This window comes from Morone saxatilis, unplaced genomic scaffold (assembly GCF_004916995.1).
Source record: "Morone saxatilis isolate NCDOM2014 unplaced genomic scaffold, NCSU_SB_2.0 Contig2, whole genome shotgun sequence".
Lineage (NCBI taxonomy): Eukaryota > Metazoa > Chordata > Actinopteri > Moronidae > Morone > Morone saxatilis.
Window position 1 is genome coordinate 13581611 of NW_023339762.1, and position 22448 is coordinate 13604058.

General features: G+C 40.3%; 2 protein-coding genes across 2 annotated transcripts in view; one reads left to right on the forward strand and one right to left on the reverse strand.

Moving 5' to 3' along the window:
• Positions 1 to 2581: 2581 nt before the first annotated feature.
• Positions 2582 to 9458, forward strand: LOC118330114 (pyruvate kinase PKM-like). The gene is made up of 11 exons (XM_035664539.1): positions 2582 to 2735; positions 4043 to 4221; positions 4385 to 4476; positions 5782 to 5913; positions 6038 to 6224; positions 6343 to 6613; positions 6701 to 6851; positions 6939 to 7091; positions 7682 to 7848; positions 8364 to 8545; positions 8843 to 9458. Exons 2-11 carry the CDS (start codon positions 4071 to 4073, stop codon positions 8947 to 8949), a joined length of 1593 nt encoding a protein of 530 aa, XP_035520432.1. The 5' UTR covers positions 2582 to 2735; positions 4043 to 4070; the 3' UTR covers positions 8950 to 9458.
• Positions 9459 to 12494: 3036 nt separating this feature from the next.
• Positions 12495 to 22448, reverse strand: part of LOC118330625 (potassium/sodium hyperpolarization-activated cyclic nucleotide-gated channel 3-like) — a 14488-nt gene continuing 4534 nt past the window's right edge. The window contains exons 2-8 of the mRNA XM_035665249.1: positions 21531 to 21954; positions 20577 to 20738; positions 19589 to 19807; positions 17565 to 17711; positions 16566 to 16806; positions 15293 to 15457; positions 12495 to 14206 (exon numbers count right to left, since the gene is read on the reverse strand). Coding sequence (XP_035521142.1) covers positions 12657 to 14206; positions 15293 to 15457; positions 16566 to 16806; positions 17565 to 17711; positions 19589 to 19807; positions 20577 to 20738; positions 21531 to 21954 — 2908 coding nt within the window. The 3' untranslated portion in view covers positions 12495 to 12656. The remainder of the gene's footprint in view (positions 14207 to 15292; positions 15458 to 16565; positions 16807 to 17564; positions 17712 to 19588; positions 19808 to 20576; positions 20739 to 21530; positions 21955 to 22448) is intronic.

Genomic DNA, 22448 nt, shown 5'->3' on the forward strand with positions numbered 1-22448 from the left:
GCTCTGGCTCCTCTTCTACTTTTAAAGATAGGAACCACAAGTAGCCCTGCTATCAGAGAGCACAGTGTTCTAGTTGGGTAGGGTACTATGAGCTCTTTAAGATATGAAGGGGCCTGACCGTGGAAAAGAATAAGAATAAGAATAAGAATGTTTTTGTGTGATGTTGTGAATTATATGTATATGCTGACAAAGAGTTGAACTGAGACAATTTAATTGGATATAAAATGTATTGTTAAACCCTTCTGTAAACTGGCAGTCAGCCAGTGGCTCCATTGGCTCTTGTCCAACTTATCACACTTGAGATTGTGCATTTATCCTTACATGGATGGGAGGTGGGTGAAAGTCAGTTTGGAGTCAGATTTCCGCCTCTTGGTGGATCCCAGCATCCAAACATTCCAAGAATATTTAGGAGTCATAAATGACACATAAGTCCAGATGAAATACTGTACATTTTAATGAGGGTGTTTAACAGCATCGGAGGACATAAACATTTACAGACATGATTAATTATTTTTGTTGGTTTAGCCATAGCTCTTTGGACTATATATTTCTGGTGCAGTCAAGGTGTTTTTTAAGGTTACCTTAAAACGTGTGTAAGTTCTGGTTAATTACCTGCCTAGTTTTTACAGCTGCAGCAGATGAGCAAACCCAAGTCTTTCCATCCAATTTATACATAGTAACAAATGTTTCAGATAAATATTCTTTCCTTTCTGTCAATAACTGGAATAACGCCACAAGAACCATCAAAAAGAGTAATGTCACACTGACGGCTGCAGCTGTGAAGGGTCACTTGTCACTTGCAGAGGGTTAAGAAACTTCTGCTCTATCTGGGTTGCACACACTTTAATCAGTGAGGTCAACAGTTGTTTTAGTTTTAACAGCAGCTGGTAAATGTTTATAGATAAAGATGATTTGATTTCTGAGAAGGGCTGAGACAACACATTTAGTTTGTATTAAATAGCACCGAGGGGAGTGTACATGTATGTTGAACATAGCACGGGTAGAGCTATATTTATGGTCAGCACAGTATGTTCCTAATATGATCCTCATGTTTCATGAAGCCAAACATGGTTCAACTACGGTACATAATGTATATATATATACACACACCAGAAAATGCTTTGACAACCAGACATATCATATGTTTTTTATTCTATTTTTGGTAAAAGTGTGTCATGTGTTGCTATACCTGAAAGAGCATAATAAGTGCATTTTTATTTTATGTTGGTATTATTATGGCTAATATTAAGTTTGGTTCTCTGCATGCACCTATTGTTGCTTTTGTATTATTATTTCTGTACTTTGCACATATGCATTAAACTTCATACTGTTGATGTGTGTGTAAAATATTATATATTTTACACATTCCTGCACAAAACTGTACAGCTCTATATATTCTTCATATTTTTAATAAAATTGACACATACAATGCTTCTATTTTTAATTTATGCTTCTTGAATTTTGCAATACTTGCCCTTTGTCTTTTACTTTTCTCTTAATGTGTTTATTGTTATGCACTAAATACCAAGGCAAATTCCTTATATTTGAATTAGGTTTATTGCCTACTTGGCAACTTGGCAATAAACCTGATTCCGACTCTTCAGCTGTCACATCCTCCAGGGCATGTCATTTTCAGCTTGGCTGCACCTTTCTTCTCATTCTGAAAGTCCATTATTGTATATCAAGCTCTAAATGAACGCATTTGGACAGTCATATCATGCTGCAGGAATACACACACAGTTCCACCCATGCTTATCTCATGAAACAAGCCCTGCCTGTTGGATGGTATGGCAGGAGGTCTGACATGCAAAAGAAAAAAGTAAAAGAGATGATTTTTCAGCTTCAAAATGAGAGCCCATGGGTCTACCATAAAAGGAGGAGAAATATAATAATACATACAAATATAAAATCAGTAATAAATAAAAGAAAAAAACTATATTGAATCAATAATACATTTCTGACATAGTTGTTACAAACAGACATTTCTTACTAGATGTTGCATGATATTGATGATAAAGTAAAGTAAGTAAAGCAAAGATTTAATTTGTGTTAAAAGTTCAAGCAAAAATTCAGGTTAGTGGCAGAACTGTGTTTAATGGTTTGGTAAAGTTTCAGTATCAAATACAATACAAACATCGTGATTTTACCTGTTGAAGACTTTTCTCCAAAAGAATAGAAAACCATAAAACATCTAATATTACAATATGCCAATGAAGTAAGTCATTGATCCTTCAGATAAAATAAAAAAATAAAAAAGGGACCATAAAAAACCATAATAATATCAATCATTGTCATAAAAAACACACGACACATCAGAATAAGCAGTGAAGCAGCAAAGCCTCAGTTACAGTCTATGGCTGTCCTCTCCTTTATAATTTAAGGCGCCTCAAATCTAGATTGATGACCGCAGACCCAAGGAAGAACTTGTGATTGGTCAGGCGAACAACACTCGCAATTGCGCTGTATTCTCCCTCAATATTGTCCAACTTCTGCGCTTTTTGCAAGAAATTTGACATTGGATTTGATACTTACGCATAGAAAACATCTTCTATGTGAAAAATATACGTCCAACTCGCTGCCCAAACGGTAAATGTTGCCGTATCTGTTGCGCCCTATATCCTGTGTCACTTGGGGGGTTCTCACACAGGAAAGTAGTCCCGGTTAGTGAGGGGAATAAAAACTGTCGCCACAGCAGAATCAGTGGCGCCTTCGTCCTTGCAAAGTTTACCCAGTAGGTGAGTAACAGCAAGTAGATGAAACCATTTGACAAAGAGTGGAGAGCAGATTGTGTACTAGTTTTAACGGAATTTCCTAGCATGTTTTTTTAAAGTAATTTCAACCACTGAACAAACTTTTTCTTCAGAAGTCTTTATGTCACTTATTGATATATTTAAATTTATGTGATAGAAATTCTGCATTGATGTTTTTATTTAATATATATTTAAAGTATAGAAATATACAGAATCTGAAGTTACTGTTGGTTTACACTTCCTCTATGCACACTGTACCAAGGTAAAGTTCCATATAGCTCTCTAACTTTATGTATTTTATTTATTTATCTGAATCCTGTTGTCATACTATATTGCTGCCCTGCTTCTTGGCTGCTGAATTTCTCTCCTTGGGAAATTTTGATCTTTTTCTTTCTTATCTGAATATTGACAACCCTGATGTCCTCAGTAGCTGATAACTAGTTAGACAAGAAGTGAGTAAAGTAAAGACATAAACAAAGGAATAAATATCAGTCTAACGTATGATATTTTTAGTAATAAGCTGTTGCAATAATTACAAGGTCTTTTTGTAGACTGTCTTACTCATTGATATTGCTTGTCTGTAAGCTGTCATAAACACAGCCTTTTTGTCATGTAATCATGATAAGTTGTAGGATGTGTTTTTGTCATACGTTTCTACAGCCCATAAATACTCTCGGCTGACCATGTTATTTTAGGAGAATTCGGTGTGCAGGAATGGTGTCCCCACCACACACACCTTGTACTGACTGACGCCACACATCTGTCATGCATGTTGCATACCTCTATTGCATGGACTGTAAACTGAATCCTGTTACCTCTCCTTTGGCCTTTTAATGTACATTGCTTGGATTCTCAAGCAGGATTGCGCCTCAGGCAACATAAATAATGTGTTTCAGCTTTCTCCAGGAGTGCTGGAACTATTTTTTGTGTATGAATTAATTACAAGCTCCTTTTCTCCTACTGCTGGAGTGAAGAGTGAAGTCGGGCAGGCACATACTGTCTTTGTTGCTTTATGAGCAGGCTGTTCGGTCAGCTTGCATAGTCCCTCTCCATTGGGGGAGACTTTACAATGAATCCATGGAGAGGTCACACCTTACCATAAGTAACACACACAGATTTGTTTATTGAATCTAGCTTCTATTACAAGTTATTGGTTGTGTCACCATTTAGACCACAACTCATAGTATTTACCTGGACTGTCTTCTGTCAGAGGATCCTGATAAGACATGTCAAACGTACAGTTGTCAGGTACTAATCGATCATCACACTTAGCTTCTTTTTTGTCTCCACAGGTCATTTCCCGCAGACACAGAGCCAGTCATGTCGAAGTCAAAGGATATGGGTTCTTCTATCATCCACACCCAGCAGATGCATGCTGCCATGGCGGACACCTTCATTGAGCACATGTGCCTGCTGGACATCGACTCTGAACCTGCCGTGTCTCGCAACACCGGCATCGTCTGCACAATTGGTAAGACTCGTTAATAAACACTGACAATACATGTTTAGACACTTCATTCAAAACTTATCTCATTGTATCTGGGTTTAAAACATCCCTGTGACCTCATAAACTTAATATTTAGCTTAGTGTTTCTCTGTAAAATCCCATAATTCACCTGTCTCCATCCATGTAGGACCTGCCTCCCGGTCTGTGGACCTGGCCAAGGAAATGATCAAGGCTGGGATGAACATTGCAAGAATGAACTTCTCTCATGGCACACATGAAGTGAGTCAGAAACATTCAGCAAATATAGCTTATTTAAAAAAAAAAAAATATTTGCATCATTAAAAGTTCACTTAAACATTGTAGCCTGTTGCAATGCATAATCCCAAACGGTGACGTCACAGCAGGTGATTTACCAGCTAAAACACCTGCTGTGACCTTACTAATTCAAATGTGCACAGAAGTGCAACATGCTTGAGAGTTTGAACCCAAAAGGAGTAGAACAGCAGCCGTGGTCATTCCCCTCTGCAAGTGACTCAGTGTGGATTTACCCTTTACAGCTGCAGCCATCAGTGTGACATTACTCATGAGGCCTGGTAACTGTCTGTGGCTGTAATGTGATCTATGAGCTTGTACTTGCCCCCTCAGTGCCAGGTCTGTGTTTTGGCGAGCAAACTGCATCACAGCCGACTCTTTGGCCTATCATATACTATTGACCCCTCGCCTTTAAAAGTCATGCCTCTTTACCTTTTCCTCTGTCACCTGAGTGGATGAGGCATCAAATCTATCATCAGCTGTAGTATGAACACTTAAAGGTTAACAGTGTTTTTTTTCAATGTAACTCAACTCTCAGAGTGGCTTTAGAGATCTCAGAGCAGTGGTGTGATTGCTCAGCACTGCTAAATAAAAAAACTCCATATTTTAGCCAGCAAAACAAAATGCAACAAATGATATATATATATATATAACAAAGGATACATTATTTGTTATGAGAAGTGCAAAATAGATTTGACCTCTCTCTCATTGGTGTGTCAGTTGCCAGTACAGCTATAAATAGGACTTCTCTGAGAGTCAGCCTCGCAGCAACTGTACAAGTAGAAGGCATGTAGGGAAACCACTATTCAATATTGACTGTAGACAGTAGGCAATGTACAGATTAGACTTTGAATTTGTTATTCTGTTCCTTTCATTTCATTTGTCAAACACCCTGCTTTAAAGCCTCAGATATTTTGGAAACTATTCTTATATGTGGTCCTATTTATGAACACTCATATTGAACAATGTCATGTGCTAAAAATGCCTGCAGCTGTCATACAACATTTACTACATATAGTTATGTCACCAGTACTGTGCTGTCCGTGTGACTGCTTAACCAACTTTGTCCACCTGTTGTTGCACTAACTTAATTTTACTTTTAAAGAATTTGACACATTTAGAGATAATCTTTTCTCCGCCTAAATAAAACAGTAGTTTAAGTATTATGTCTTTGTAACAATTTACTAGCATAACTCACTAGGGTAAATTCTTTTACCTTTTATGTTAGATTTTCAGTTTGATAATATTTGTTTAACACCCCTCGTCATACAGTACCATGCTGAGACCATCAAGAATGTCCGTGATGCAACTGAAAGCTTCACGCCAGGAACTGTTGAATACAGACCAGTGGCCATCGCTCTGGACACCAAGGGACCAGAAATCAGGACCGGACTTATCAAGGGCGTGAGTTCTGGCCAAATTATCCAGGCGCCAATGAGGCCTCTTTTGATTTATTGCACAAATAATTGTATTCTTTCAGCGATTTTCATCCTGAGAAAATGAAATGCTGTCTCTCCCTGGTGTTTAGAGTGGCACTGCTGAGGTTGAGCTCAAGAAGGGTGAAACCATCAAGCTAACATTTGATGAGCAGTACATGGAGAAATGTGATGAGAAAGTTCTGTGGCTCGACTACAAGAACATCACCAAGGTTGTGCAGACCGGAAGCCACGTCTACATTGATGATGGTCTGATTTCCCTCAAGGTTAAAGAAATTGGTAAGCGCAAAAACAATCATCTGTTTGGCTCATCTTGTTTGTCTTTCGAGAAGGTTTTGCTTTAAGCTCTCCGCTAACTGGTAGAAATTATGTTTCTCTTCATTCTGTATGTCTTAAGGCAACGACTTCCTGATGTGTGAAATTGAGAATGGCGGTATGCTGGGCAGCAAGAAGGGCGTCAACCTGCCTGGAGCTGCTGTCGACCTGCCCGCTGTATCTGAGAAGGACATTAAGGACCTGCAGTTCGGCGTGGAGCAGGGTGTTGACATGGTCTTCGCCTCCTTCATCCGTAAGGCTGCTGATGTTCATGCTGTCAGGAAAGTGCTGGGCGAGAAGGGAAAGGACATCAAGATCATCAGCAAGCTGGAGAACCACGAGGGTGTGCGCAAGTGGGTCGATTGCCAGTGGTCACACTTAAATCTTCACATATCTGAATGTTTGGGGGGACTGTTAAACTGATTTTGTGTATGTGATAGATTTGATGAGATCCTGGAGGCTAGTGATGGCATCATGGTTGCCCGTGGCGACTTGGGCATTGAAATCCCAACAGAGAAGGTCTTCATCGCCCAGAAGATGATGACTGGCAGGTGCACCAGGATCGGCAAGCCCATCATTTGTGCCACACAGGTCTGTGACATCAGTAATGTAGTAATGTTTTGTGGAAAACCTTTTAAAAAGAAAAGTGTATCAGAGAGTTTTGTTGTTTCTCCTCAGATGCTGGAGAGCATGACCAAGAAGCCTCGCCCCACTCGTGCTGAGGCCAGTGATGTTGCCAATGCCGTGCTGGATGGCAACGACTGCATCATGCTGAGTGGTGAGACCGCCAAGGGAGACTACCCCCTGGAGGCCGTGCGCACACAGCACATGGTAAGAGCGCCCCCTACTGGACCTATTGATTGATTGAAGTGTTACATCCTGTTGAGTGTTACGTGTGGAAAATATAGGCAACTGTTTTATGGAGACCTTGAGCCACTTTTTGTATTTAAAGATCAAGGTCATGAAGGGACTAAAATTTACTTGAATATAGTGTTTGCTATCTTTGTAAATGTGGTAGAATGAAGAGAAAAGCAGCTTTTACATTGTGAGCACATCGTTGGTATCAGCTTGGGTTTTACTAACAGCTTGTTTAGTATTTGTTCAATTTGCTTTGTGTATCCCTGTTGCACCCGCTCCTCCCTCCGTCCATCTGCTACCATCTCTACATCTCTTCTTGCATTGTGCTTTAACTGTGTGACCATATTACTCAATTAGCATGTGTCTGAGAATCTGCAGTGCACAGCCGCTATTATTTAGCTTCATCTCTCAGTATGTTTTCAGGTATGAAGACCTCTGAGGTTAACCTTTTTTTTTTGCTTTGTCCTTTAAAATGCAAACTAACTCCTGCAGTTAAAACTGACTGCGTGACTGCAGCCCGGCACTACTGTAACCAGTTTTTTTATTTTCTTTCACACATTCAGATTGCTCGTGAAGCAGAGGCAGCCATGTTCCACAGGCAGATGTTCGAGGAGCTTCGTCGCACCTCTCATCTGACCCGTGACCCCACAGAGACTGTCGCTATCGGGGCCGTCGAAGCTTCCTTCAAGTGCTGCGCCAGCGCCATCATTGTGCTCACCAAGTCTGGAAGGTGAGACTCAAAGAAGAGATCTATCTTGTAAATTTCCTCTGCAGTGCTCTGACTCATAATGTCCTCTACGGTGCCCACTGTGAGCAAAGAAACTGGTGCATTATAATATCTCTCTACCCCTCCGCCTCTGCTCCCTCCCTCGGCTCATATGAAATGTGCCAACTTCCACGGCACTCACAATTTGTGCTCCACTTGTGACCTTTTGAGATCTGAACCCTGACATTTTACAAGTTAATTTTAACTCCCTGTTCAGGCCTCTCTATTTGGGAGTTCATCCACACAACACATGATCGAGGACGTACTGCTGTCAGCTGGATGGATTTCCTACTGATAATGGCATATTTAAAGCAGCTATATACTATGTCCATGGATCATATTACTCTGCTGTTCCCCTCAGCTCTATGGAACTTTATAGTGATGGCCCTTAATGCCATTGTATAGTTTTTTTTGTAAATTGAGGTTTAAATACAAATATTTTAAACATTTTTGTAATAATTTGTACCTGTTACATGCAGGTCTGCTCACATGCTGTCGAGGTACAGGCCCCGTGCCCCCATCATTGCCGTGACCCGCTGTGGCCAGACCGCTCGCCAGGCACACCTGTACCGTGGTATCTACCCCGTGCTCTACACCAAGCCTGCCAACGATGTCTGGGCCGAGGACGTTGACCTGCGTGTGAACTTTGCCCTGGAATTTGGTGAGTGTTTTGTTGCGTCAAATATGAAAGACTTTTAGAAGTAGAGTGAAATTATTAGAAGGCTCAACACGGCAGCCTCCGTGGAAGGCAACCTGCGGTGTCTGTAGATTAAAAGGCTCATTCTAAGGTAATAAACACATAATAATTCTTATTTCCAGGTGATTACACACTAATGAAAACATATCTATGCATATTATATATTTAATTTCTGCCAATAGATCTTCCTAAATGTTACACATTGGACCTTTAACTGAATCTCTTTTTTTACACTGACACCTCTCTGTTCTCTATCCATAGGCAAGCACCGCAAATTCTTTAAGTCCGGTGATGTGGCCATTGTTGTTACTGGCTGGCGCCCCGGTTCCGGTTACACCAACACTATGAGAGTTGTGCTGGTGCCTTGAACTTCATCAAAGGACATTAGTAACCGCTCCCCCTCCCCTCTCCTGTAACCTGCGTGCCCCCTCTGTCAGACTGTTTTTTTCTGTTGGTCCGATAACTGACAGACACTCAAAACCAGGCCGCTCCTTCAAAGGACTTTGGAGGGTGTCGTTCACATTAACTCTCTGATTCCTGTCTCCCATATGTGTAATTTATTGTCTAAATCCTGCTGCCAGACACTGAACTTAAAACCTTTTAGTGGAAACTCTGTTGTGTGTGTGCTGACTCTGTTTGCATGATGAACACAGTGGAAGTCAGTGTTTCTCAGCATGCACTGTGAACTAAACTCCAAGTACATGTTACGTAATTTCTTTGGTTTTGGGTTCTTTATTTGTCCAGGGATAAACATACATATGCACTGATATTCTCCACTGTTTCATGCTGAACTCACAGTTGGTACAATGTGTACTTGTGAAGTAATCTACGACTACGTCTATGACTTTCCATCCATTAAAAGGAATTCTGGGGTCAACTGTGTTTGTCTTTTTCTTGTACTTACTGTCCCACTAAACTGAGACAAGAGTCATTTTTCATTCAGTATTTTTCAGTACTATAAGCACCTCTGTGAGATACAGGGAGAGATGCAACAAACCAGCTACAGTGCATATCAGTAGTATGATGTTACTAAAAGATTGAAACTGCTAAATTATCTAATGTGTCAAAAAACAAGAAGATAAAATAAATGAGCAAAAAAGTTGATCGTTTAGATTCAGTATTAGACAATATCACTGTTGGACACGACAACACAAAGTCTCAGTCTGATTTTTATACTAAGTTAATGGCACCTTACCGTTTTTTTCAGGTATCTACTTAACATATTTATTCTTCTTTTAACCTTAACTTTTACTCCCTACATTTTCACGCAAACATCTGCACTTGTGCTACAGTTTTAATGGATTTGAGGGGAATTATCATTTTCTTTTTCTTTTTTTGCATCACTGCACGCCTTCCCAACATCAAGGCCGGTGAATATCACACATAATGGACGTGACAAGATGAAAATGACGACCTGAGAGGGAGATTTGACCCTGTTTGAAGTTTTCACTTTTTTAACACAAGTATCTGTACTTTTGCTACCATTGCATCTTTATGACAAGTCCAAATAGTACCTCTGTAGTTGAGGTCAAGGGAATTATTCACGACACATTTATAAAGGCATTTGACACTGTAATAACAAGTCGCAATGATACCACTTAATGTCAAGTTGTCGTAACAAAGACATCTTAAACAATGTCAACTTTGCATTCAAATTTATATAATTGACCAAATGTCACTTAACGATTACAGTCATAAACATTCAGAGAATCTTTCATGTTCATGACAGGTGCCATGTCAGTTTTATGCTCACCCCTTCAAATTGAGTGTTACCAAATATTTCATATTGAACACTAAGGGCCTCCATAACAATCAGACCTCCAGAAAGCTCCAGTGAGTAAGTATTGTAGACTGTTTTAGTGGTTGGAAAAATACTTGTACATGGGTAAAGCCTGCAATACCTCATAGGAAAAATTGTATCAGACTATATTATAAATGCAATCTTCAAGTTAAGTTTAGTTAGTTTAGTTACTTTGGATTGACATAGCAGCTTCATCTTAAAGTAAGTTTTATGTTGTTTTTTTTTAATTAAATATCTAGATTTTCTTACATCACTCCATGAACACATGAGCAAATAGTTTTCTTTGTATTGACGAGTCAAATATTTGACAGATTATAATCCTGGCTATTTTGAATGTTGGCACCATGCAGTTCTCAATTTATAATCCGGCTTAAAGTCTGAAACTTCACCAGCGTTTTATCAGCTTCTCCATCGTGCCACACTCTGCTCTTGGAAAGAAATCACCAGCTAGGACGAGCATCATTGACTATATGGTATTTTATTGCATTGAATTCAGTAGCTAAAATAAAATATGCCTAACATACATAGGTGATGGAATCCTCAGATTTGTTGGTTAAAAGGCAGCAAAATGAGATATAAATATATAAATGCATGAATGACTGACACCTCCTCTCTTGCACACACTTTTTTTAAGTTGAATGCACTCAAAGTAACCTCACACTCAATCCGAGCTGATGCCTCTGGCAGGTGGTGTGGTGATGCGGGGTTGGAGGAGAATAGTAATGAGGGATTGATCGAGCCCATTGGCAGTTACTGGCTAGTGACTGATAGTATCTCTCCTCCTTCGGGGGGGTCAGAGTCACAGCACACCTCAGGTTCAGTGACCAGGCATCTAAAGCCACTGGACAGGATCCTTCGATGGTTTGACCTGCTGACCAGCTAGCTGCTCACAGTTCCTTGCTAGCCGCAGGTCCAGAGTGAGGGAGAGAGAGATCTAAACACATGGACTTATTAACAAGTAGAAGTATTTAAGAGTCTGTTTTTTAAAAAAAGCAGTCATTGATACAAGTCTTATTGATTCAGCATAGCATCACAAAGCAGCAATTGTTCAACAATACATGTCAACTTTTACAATCAAATAATGTAAAATGAAAGAGGTAAATATTTAGCAATATGACCCAACAGGGTTCCTTGTTAACCGTGTGTCCAAGTAACTGCTTTTAGCCCTTTGACTGGTGCAAGAAACATTCAGATCAGTCTTGGTGCATTGCTGGTTTCAGGATGTTTGATTATCCACAGTTGCTTTTTATTCCATTTAATTCCATGTTTTTATCAGTTCTAACTAAAAACATAACATCACTCACAACTCTCTTTGACTCAAGTGCTTTGATTCACAGTACCTTTGTAGACCCATAAAAAAACACAGATTATTGCATACTATGCTGATGGCACACAAACCTTGGCTCAGGTGTATGTTTTGTACCAGAGTTATTGTCAGACTGAAATGAGTTGGCATCAGGTTGTGCGCATCGCGCCGGAGCAGTCACAGAGGGACGAAACGAACATGTGTGCATTGTCTCTGAATCTGGTTACAACTTCCATCATTTCAACACATTCAAGAATTAATCCCACGTCTCCCACTCAGACAGCCAAACATTACATTACATTCATTACTTCAGTTTTTTTGAATGCGATTTGATTTGTGTGACCCATTTGGGTGTGCAATATTGCTGAAACACTATCTTGGAAGACTTGCCGTCATCAAACCATTACGTTAGGTGATCTCTGAAACGAGCAAAGTGCACAGTCTGTCTCTCCTCTAATCTCTTAAGGGATCATTCACCTGCATTCACCTGATACACTCAAGTGGTGGAAAGGGATATAAAAAAGGACAATATTTTTTGGTTTCAATCATAACTGGACACAGTTGTGGACAAATTTCCAACTAAACAGGTGTAGCTAAAAGGTTACACAAAATTGCTTGGACAATGGGGTTTAAACAAATACTTATAACAAATCACAGAGTGTGGTTATAATACAACACATAGAACAATTGATATTTTTATGAGGTGCTATATATACCCATCAATAGGTTTTGGATTTTATTACTATTTTCAAAGACGCAATATCCTGTAGAAAAAGAATATCCATCATCGTCTATTATTATCCACGATCCATTCGTTCCGATTAAAAATGAAACCACTGGTCTCCGATCCAAGTATAGAAACACACCCTCCTTCTTTAAAATTTGACAAAATAGTGGTTAAAACAATGCAGAGAAAGAGAAGATATCCCTTCTTTTGTTCAGGCATTAAAGGAGGGTGTGTCTGAACCTCACAAATTGGATGGAAGTTTGGACTGTTTGTGTTCGGTCTCTAACATCTTAGCAGGGGATCTAGCGTGGGGAGAATGGACACCAACGGACTGGTTCTGAGGTTTGGGCTCTGAATGTGTCCGACTGACAGGAGTTGCTTGACCCGGGATCGGGCTGTAGGGTTTACTAACAGGCATGGGAAAGGAGAAGGGGCCTGATGTCCCCGCTACCCCCTTTGAGGAGCCGCTCATGGCCAAAGGCCTTTCCTGGTGTATAGAGCTGTGAGAGCCTGAGATAGTCTTTATTTCCTGGGTAAAGAGATCCACCGAGGAGTCGGCCCTCTCTTTGAGGGTACAGGGCACCCTGGCAGGGCATGAGGTCTGGGGGGTTAGAGGGCTGTGAGAGCCCACGTTGCTGGGGAACTCACTGTGGTAAAATGTCCTTCCTCTCACAGGGCTCTGTATGCTGGGACTGTGGACTGGAGGAGTGTAGCAGGGCGAGGCTTCAGCAGAGCCGTACTGGGCCAGGGAGGCGAGGGCCGAGTGCTCGGGGAGAACCTGGGGGAGGAAAACAGACTGGAGACCTGCAAGGCTGTGCTGCGCCAGAGAGGCTGCGGCCCCGGCTCCGACTGCAGACCCTGGGTGAGTATATCCACTGGAGGAGTGGGTGCTGGTGATGAAGGGAATATGCGGGAGGTTCAGACCACTGGATGTCCTGCCTGCTCTGGCATGACTGTACCCAAGCTGCTGCGGGGTGGCGTGAGAGGTCTGCTGCAGCTGGCTTAGTATGGGACTGACTGAGCTTGAGATCAGAGGGCTTATGGTGGAGGCAGATGGGGCTGGGAATCTCCCTACTAGTCTCCCTGGCACCCCCTGCTGGAGTAAACCTATTGGGTGTGGCGGGGTGGTCATAGCACCATGGAAGGGCTGAGAGTGGAGCTGAGCGGAGCAGGTGTAGGAGACAGTGGCCTGGCTGGTGGGGAAGACTGAGGCCATGCCGGAGTGGGGAGGATGGGGTGGGGGCTGGTGTGAGGGCAGAGGGCCCAGAGGCTGCAGGCTACTGGTGAAGATGGGCTGGGACATCAGTGTGGGTGACACAGGTCCAGCGGAGAGATGGTGTGTCCTGAGGGACGCCAGTGTGGGAATCTCAATTCCAGATCTGAATTTGGTGGAGCTGGCAGGAGAACTGGGCCCCGAACCACAGGTGCTAGACGTGTTCGCTCCAATGTGGACTCTCTTTGGATAGCTGGTGTGGTCCCTCAGGGAGCCTGGTGCCAGAGGATGGTGGAAGAGAATGGGTGGCAGCTGAGATTGGTGGGCCAAGGCCAGAGCCAGTGGGGTGGTGGCAGCAGCAGCCTGGAGCGGGGCCTGAACTAGGGGGGCCCAGATGACGGGGGTGGGAGATGGGGGTGCAGGGGTAGGGTTTAGGCTGGTCTGGATCAGATGCGTGCATTGGGCCATGTCACGGTCATGTTGCACTATTCTTTGGATGATCTCGCTCTCTTGAAAGTTCAGAGTGCCAGAACTTTGGTGATGCTGGACTTTATGTTGAAGAACAGAGTTCCTCTTTCCTGTTAAGAAAATACAAATAAGGCCATGCTTTTTCATTAATGAGCTACATACTACATATTATTAGGACTTCAGCTCCATAGCCTTGTCTCTCTTAACAAGAGGGTTTAAATGTGGTAGCATAACACATATTTATATAGCTGCAACCAAGTTACATGATTGTTGTGTGAGGCATTACAGTACAGCAGGACTGAGTAGGATCCAAAACTTAGTACCGAGTATAAACCTTCAAATGACTCATTTGTTATTCTATACACACACAACTCTTCCTGTAGATGAAAGCAAAAAGGGTTTATTAATCCATTGGCCCTTGCTAAACACAAAGACTTTTCCAAAATTGCATTTTGTCTATAAATTCCACAACAAGTTCCAAAAATCAGTTGGAAAACTGTGCAGCTCCACTCTCAACCCACATGCACCTAACTATCTCAGTCTCAAACGGACATGCATGTATTTCTGTTAAATTATTAAAATTAAACCTTTAAACACTACACCCAGTCACTCCCGATTAGACACTCCCAGAAATGTATAAAAAACTCTTTATTCCTCCCAACCATTGGAGGGCAGAACAAAGACACGACATATGTGAATTAAAATATCGACATTTCACATTTATAATCATGTTTAATTTGGTTAATATTTTACTTTAGTTTGTTTGTTGTTCATCATATTTTTACATTTGTAACAGCCTGAGAAAGATCCCTTATGCTGAGATTGTGGATGTATTAATGATGTGAGAATAATGAGGACCTAATTTACTTTAGGAATCAAATTTAATCCATTGTTTAATGCGAGTGTTGTGATTGTAATATTTCCTTTTTGTGGCTCAAAGAAAAACATCTATTCATTCATCCTTGACTTCTTTTAATAAATTGTTGGAACAGCTTTGTTGCATCCTGTGCCCCATATATCACATATTCTGTCCGCTGAAGCCACCACCAAAAACACATACACACACAATAGACCAGCCTTAAACATAATATATGCAGCATAGAATCAAAAATTAAACATCAACACAGAAATAATTATTAATATTTAACTCTAACACCTGAAATGAAACACGTTTTATCTCTTGAGAAAGGACTCACCGATGCGATCCAAGCGGTCCAGAGCCACAGTCTCAAAGGCCCTCCTCATCATGGGAAACTCCTCCAGCACCTCGTTGAAGTTGTCCACCGACAAAGAGTACAGCCGACAGTAGTTATCTGCTCGCACGCTGGCTGTCCTCCTGCCTCGGGTCAGCAGGCAGATCTCTGCAAGCAGGAGGAAAAACAGCTCAATTATTTGCACCATTTCTTTAAAACATGTCACAGATTAACATTTTTTTTAAATAATATTAGTAAATATTTTAAATTGCTATATGATGATTTTTCTCGTTTCTCATACATACAATCTGTGCAATACCTTACAACCATATTTAGGTCTTTTTGGATCGATTCATAAAAGGAAAGGCAAAAATAGTTTTATTAGTGTGAGACGATAAAACATGAAAAGGCCGATGCCTCTGAACCCCACAGATGGAGCACTTAATGCAATTTCTGCAGCTTACAGTTTGTCCTGACCTCATCTGTCGTGCCAGATCAGAAAAATAAAATAATGCCCCATTTAAAAAAAAAAAAAAAGTAGACATATTTTTCAGGACAGACATATTGAGGATATACAAACACACACACACAGACAGACATAGACAGACACACAGAGACTCTCTCTCTTCTCTGTCCTGTTTATCAATTTAATCTATTTATTACACAGGACAACATGGACTTTATGAAATGTATTTTGCCAGGTGTTGGTTTTAAGCACCTGGTTTTCTGTCCTCATTTACCTTTCCTGTGTGTGTCGAGTAGTTAAACTACACAATGTTTTGTAATTACAATATCATTCTTGTATAAAAAATGTGTACTGGATTATGGTTAAATTAAAATGTGGTTAGAAATAATCTCCATACCTTGGTACCAAAAAAAAGATGCTTGGGTTTTTGGATCACACTACTTTTAGCTGAAAATGCAAGTACTTTGCTACACAGCTGGATGCAGACGACAACGTAACAAGGGCGAGAACAAATGAAAAGTTCTGGATTTCAGCTTTAAATATGGTGTTAACAAAAGGGAAAACCCCACAAATGGAATCAAAGATCACAAAGCTTTGCTCCTCTTAGTCCCAAGCCCTTTTAAGGAGATGATGTGGACAGTTTTTCCCAGCTGTATCAGTCAGGGAAGTTAATCTGCTGAGTGCCAGAGCAAAATAAATCAAAACAAATCATACTATCACCACTCCTTCACATACATTCAAACTGATCCACTGCCAGCTCCAGAATATATTAACATGCAGTACAAACAGCAGGTTGTGTGCAGACATTACCTCCAAAATAAGAGCCGTCAGACAGCTTGGTGTCTATGCTGTTCTTGGTCAGGACACTGACGACGCCATGCTGGATGAAGTACATCTTCTTGCCAATGGTTCCCTCTCTGATGATGTAGTCGCCCGGCTGGAAGACCTCGAAGCGCAGTTTGGTCAACATGGAGGTAACAAAGTTTGGATCGGCGTTGGCGAACAGAGGCATGGAGGCCACCAGTTTACGACAGTTAAAGTTGATGATCTCCTGCAGAAGAAAGAAAACACAAACAAAAGTGTTACTGCACGTGTATATTTCAATTATTATAAAAGCAGAGTGGTTAGTGGTGGCTTAATGCTCTGTTAATGAGGTTCTCTGTCCTCATAAAGTCTCCAGCCATTACTAATCAGATTACATGACTATTAACATTATCGTGCAACGTAAGAGTCATGTTAGATTAGATTACACAAATAATTAACTCTTAGCCATTTAGAACAAGGAGGCTCACTTAATTAATTCACATATTTGACACTAAGAACCATAAAACATTTAAAATAATGAAATAACATAGATTTCTAAACATTTTTTTCTCCCCCTTTAGCGTACATAAGCACTATATAAACATTTAATAAATGGGTTATAACACACAATAATGTTGAAAGGAGCTATATAAACATTTTAAGTGGTTAATAATGCATTTTTTTTAACAATTACAAATTATCTGTTATTTATAATAGTATTTTAATATTACTAAAACTTTTAAATATATTATCTTCATTATCTGTTTATACAGCAGCCTCCACTTCTGGATGCACACAGGAGTTACATCTGGTGACAAATACAAAAATAAACACTTATATATCAGCTAACTACAGTACACTACATTAAAGTGTGTTATAAACATTTATTATACTTTTATATACTGCTTATAGAGGTAGGAGTTGTGGTGGACATTGACGGCAACATTATGATGACTCAGCTGGATTATTAGCAAGACAACAACAGTAAGGTAGATGACTCCTGACCTGTCGCAGTGGCTCATTCAGCTCCTCCAAAATGCTTTCCTCATCGAACATCTTGCCCTGATAACGGTGTTCGTAGTAGTCGTGGATCCGCTGGCGCATGTCGGCAGGGAGCTTGTGGAAGGACATGTATTGCTCCACCTGTTTATACTGTAACAATAACAACAACAAGTCCAGTTATAAAAATTATAACGTCAATAAAAGCTTGAAGTGAACAACCACCACATAAATATATGTAACTGTAATGTAACTGCCTGTGTGTCTAAGACAAAATGCAAAGTCATGTCAAAATGACTATATTAACCTGATTGATGTGTTGGCTCAGAGGTGGACTATAATGTGCCTCATTATGTTAACAGTCAACTGTCAGGCCATCTGTGAAACCTGCTCACAGAGCAATGCTGTGCCTCTGTCCCATCTGACAGATACAGTTGTGCTCTGCAGGCTGCAGCTAATAACATTAACCACTGTGTCCTTCAGTGTTGTACTCTACCAGCGAGGCACATATGAATGGTCCTTGTACCCAATCTATGTATGTTATGTCCTGTTGTTAGTCATCTCCTTCTAATATCTTTCTTTTTTCTGTGTTAAAAATCCACAACAGCATCTCTTTTCAGCTATTTACAGTCTCCTTCTGTGGGACGTTTTTTCTGAGGCTGTCCATAGTGTCGACCAAAGCTGCACCTTGTCACCGAGACAAAAGTATCAGGGGATTGTTGCAACACCGACATTTTCTTTTGTAACACAGCACTTTTGCATGTGCTAACTGTACTACCTGCTGCCACTAGCTAGTTAGGGGTCCTATTTGCTGACTGAAAGCTCAAAGTACCGGCAGGGTTTGTTTACTCACAGTCCCGGCCACAGTGGTCACGGCTGGGACTGAACACAGGTGATTAACAGTGGCTCCAACCAGGACTATGACTTCTAGAACAATGAAGACATTGCGGGTCCTCCATCGAATCAATAAGTCTGCAAGTATTTATTTTAATGAGGTTGGAAGTTATTTATTCCACATTTTGAACAACGAGACCTGTGTGATTTGTGATTATTCTGTTGTAATAAATTAACAAAATGTTTAGTCTCCTTGCTTGTTGTTCTGACATGTTCAGAATCATTACTGCTTTTTTTGTTATCATTTAACCGGCTGTTAAATTATATATATTTAAATAATTTCAGTTAATATCATAAACGTTTGACGACTAGTCGACAAATGGCTTGAACTAACAACTTAAAAGTCTTAAGTCGGGGACAGCCCTCGTTTTCTCACTTACAAAAGATTTACATTACACCAGGTGGGTTTATCGTCACCATTTAAACTGCATTTCAAATCAGTTTTTTAATACGTATTCAGATGATTTACTGAAGTAAAAGCAGCAATGCTACAATGAAAAAGTAAAGTTACTTACAGGTGAAAAAAGTGGTCTCTTAGATTATTACGTATTATGTTATTGGATTATTAAAGGAACCAGTGAGTGCAGTTGCAGATTGCAACTAACTAAACAATTAAAATGGACTGAAGTGTGTAGGAGAAACTACAGTGGCTGCGAAACCCTATATACAGCCAGTGTTTGGTTTGTCCATTGTGGGCTACTGTATAAACATGGCAACTGGCAGAGTCTGTAGATAAAACTGTTTCGAAAACAAAATTCAGGTGATTGTACACTAATGAAAACATACCTATGAATATTATATTTCATAACTGTCAATAGATCCTCCTCAATGTTACACACTGGACCTTTAATACTGATACATTAATGTGTAAGTAGCATTATACTGTTGTAGTTTGGGGCTTAACTAATTTATACTGTTCGATAGTACCACCTAGAAATGTTTATATAAAATCACTGTTAATCACTGTAGCAGAGTCGATGTATAAAGTGTCATAAAATAGAAATACTAAATTGTACTTTAGTGCTTGTGTAAATATACTATAATGGTTTATTCCACCACTGATTTAAACTCTATTAGACCTAAAGTATATTGCTTTTCTTTAACAAATACCAGCCAAGCAGAGAACAAACACCCACCTTCTCCTGGTACTGCCTCCTGGAGGAGTCCAGAGACTGAATGAGTGCAGTTGCGTGACCCACAAACATGGCAAAGCAGGTAGCGCCCACAATCATGCTGAGGATGGTGAGCCACACATCAGCCATACCGATGGGGGGATACAAGCCGTACCCGATGCACAGCATGTGACTCATGGCCTTGAACAGGGCGTAGGAGTATTGCTGACCCCAAGTGTCATTCTGTAAAGCACAAAGAGGAGGAAAGAGAAAGTTTATCAATATCCACATTGCTGGAACACAAATTACTTTAAAATCACGCCTTTATTTTCCAAGGTTTTTATTTTAAAAACATCATATTATGATTATTTTGACAGATACTGCGATTGCAATATATTCACGATTAATGTAGGAATGATCATTTTTGAATCACAAATTTTACTGAAATTAAAATGTTAAGATTATGATGATGTGACATTTTTTGCTGCCTGTATCAAACAAACATTCTCTGAAACGTCTCTTCAGGAATATTGTACTTCATTATAGTGCTGTTTTGTCACACATTTTACATTTACATTTATCAAATAATTGCAGCTTCTGGGATAAAATAATATAATATTTTGATTAATTGTGCAGCCCTAGATGGCTTTGAAGCATCCTACCGAGGGGCTCATATCACCCTTTAACAGGCTGACTTATGAACTTGCATTATTCATTTTATGTTGATCAGCTAATTAATTATCATGACAGTGACCAAACAACCTCGCAACTGCCATCAGATTTTGACTCAAATGTTGCTGAATCCTGATTGGTGCACCGAAGTATGTGACCTTTATCCAGCTGAGACTGGCAAAACAGAAAATACACAAAAAATCTCTTGTGGAAAACTGAAAATGTTGTGTTCAAGCAGGACCCTGTCACTCATAGTAGTTATTGAAAACACAAGTTCATACGTTCAGGGCCTTTAAGAGGAACACATTTGATGCAGTCTGACCGATAATAATCCACTTACCACCATCTTGTTTCTGGTGACCCAGCAGTCAGCAGGAAAGTCCTGCAGCATGGGAACCAGGAACTGCAGACAGCCGTCCCAGTGACACAGCAGCAGCATCATACCAATCAGGTTCATGATACGCACCATGGCGCTGGCCAGGTCATAGGTCATATGGAAAACCTGTAACACAGATTATCAGCATTAATGGAACTGAAACGATCAAACGCTCATCTCTTTGTAAATAAATTTAAATTCTCCCTCATGCAATCAGAGGATTTGAAATATACAGTAGGTCCTGCGTGGGCTGAAGGACACAGTGGTCCTATCCCAGACCACATTGTTCTTAATCTTCTGTAGACCACCAGAGGCTGTTTCAGTGTTGCATAACCATCTGCAAGCAACATTAATGGTCTATGGGGAGTACAGCCTCAGTTGGAATTATAGAAATAAGATAATGCAGGAAAATATCTGTTATTAAGTAGGTTGATTGCGTGTGACCTTCAGAGGGGAACCAACAAATTAAATCTACAGCTTTCAACAGCTTTAAGAATATGGACATTTGTTTTTTACAATAAGCGGTATCATGTGTTTTTTCCCTGAAAGAAAAAAAAAGTAGAGAAATCTGCTAATGCAAGGGAAAACTCATTATAAACGTCACTTCAGTCAGAGGAACATTTGAGAACATGGCTGCTTTACTTTCATAAACTGATTAATCTTCAGTTCCAGGAAATGTCAGAAAGTGAGAGATGCCCATCACGCGAGGAAGTTGGTGTCTTTAAATGACTTGTTTTGTACAACCAGCAGTTTAAAACCCAAAGATATTCAATTTACTACAGAATTTATGAACATTTTTCTTTCAATTATCAAAATTGCTGCTGATTAATTTTCTGTTGAGTAATTGGGAGGTTATTGACTAACTGTTACAGCTTGCTAAAGTGAGGTCCTATATGAAGAACCTATCCCAGGATTTACCTCCTCCCACTGGTGGATGTAGCGAATGAGTCTGGAGAGGCGCAGCAGCCTCAGTAGACTGAGGATCTTGGTGAAGCGGACGATCCTCAGGGCTCGGGCTGTCTTGTAAAAGTCTGAGTCAATGCGTGTCTCTACGATGAGAAAGATGTAGTCCACAGGTATGGAGGAGATGAAATCCACCACGAACCAGCTCTTCAGGTACTTGATCTTGATCTGCTGCGGGTCCAGGACGATCTCTGTATTGTCCTCCTTGACGATGCCCGTGCGGAAATTAAGGACCAGGTCCATGAGGAAGAAGGTGTCCGAGACCACATTGAAGACGATCCAGGGCGGCGTGTGCTCGTCCTTGAAGAAGGTTATGCCCACAGGGATGATGATGAGGTTTCCCACCATCAGCAGCAGCATGGTCAGATCCCAGTAGAACCTGAAACACACATAACTCATATTGTAGATGACAGCACGCCAAAGTCATTTAGGCCCAGAAACAGTCTTTGGATGAATCACCATAAACTTCACTCATATATGTAGGTGTGTTTCCTGCTGGATGCAGAGTTATTTTAATGTTTAATATTATTTGTTTGCTCTCTTATAATCTTTTATATACATATTATTGTGTCTGTTTGTATCATTAAAGTGATGTTTTTATGTTTGATGACTCTTGGAAGAAAAGACCAATTGGGCTAAAAGAGATCCTAATAAAAAATAAAATTGATAAATAAATCAAATACCTTTCACAGAATAACTGAGCTGAATACTTTTTCAGGATGCATAAGGGATTTTTTGTGCATTGTGTGCATTTTTATGCCCTTCTGAGATTTGAGAGTGGAGAGAATCCTTAAGAGGAGATCAGATTGAAGAATAAAGAATAAAGTGACCAGACCAACAGATCAGCAGCTACTTTGATAATTAATTAATCCT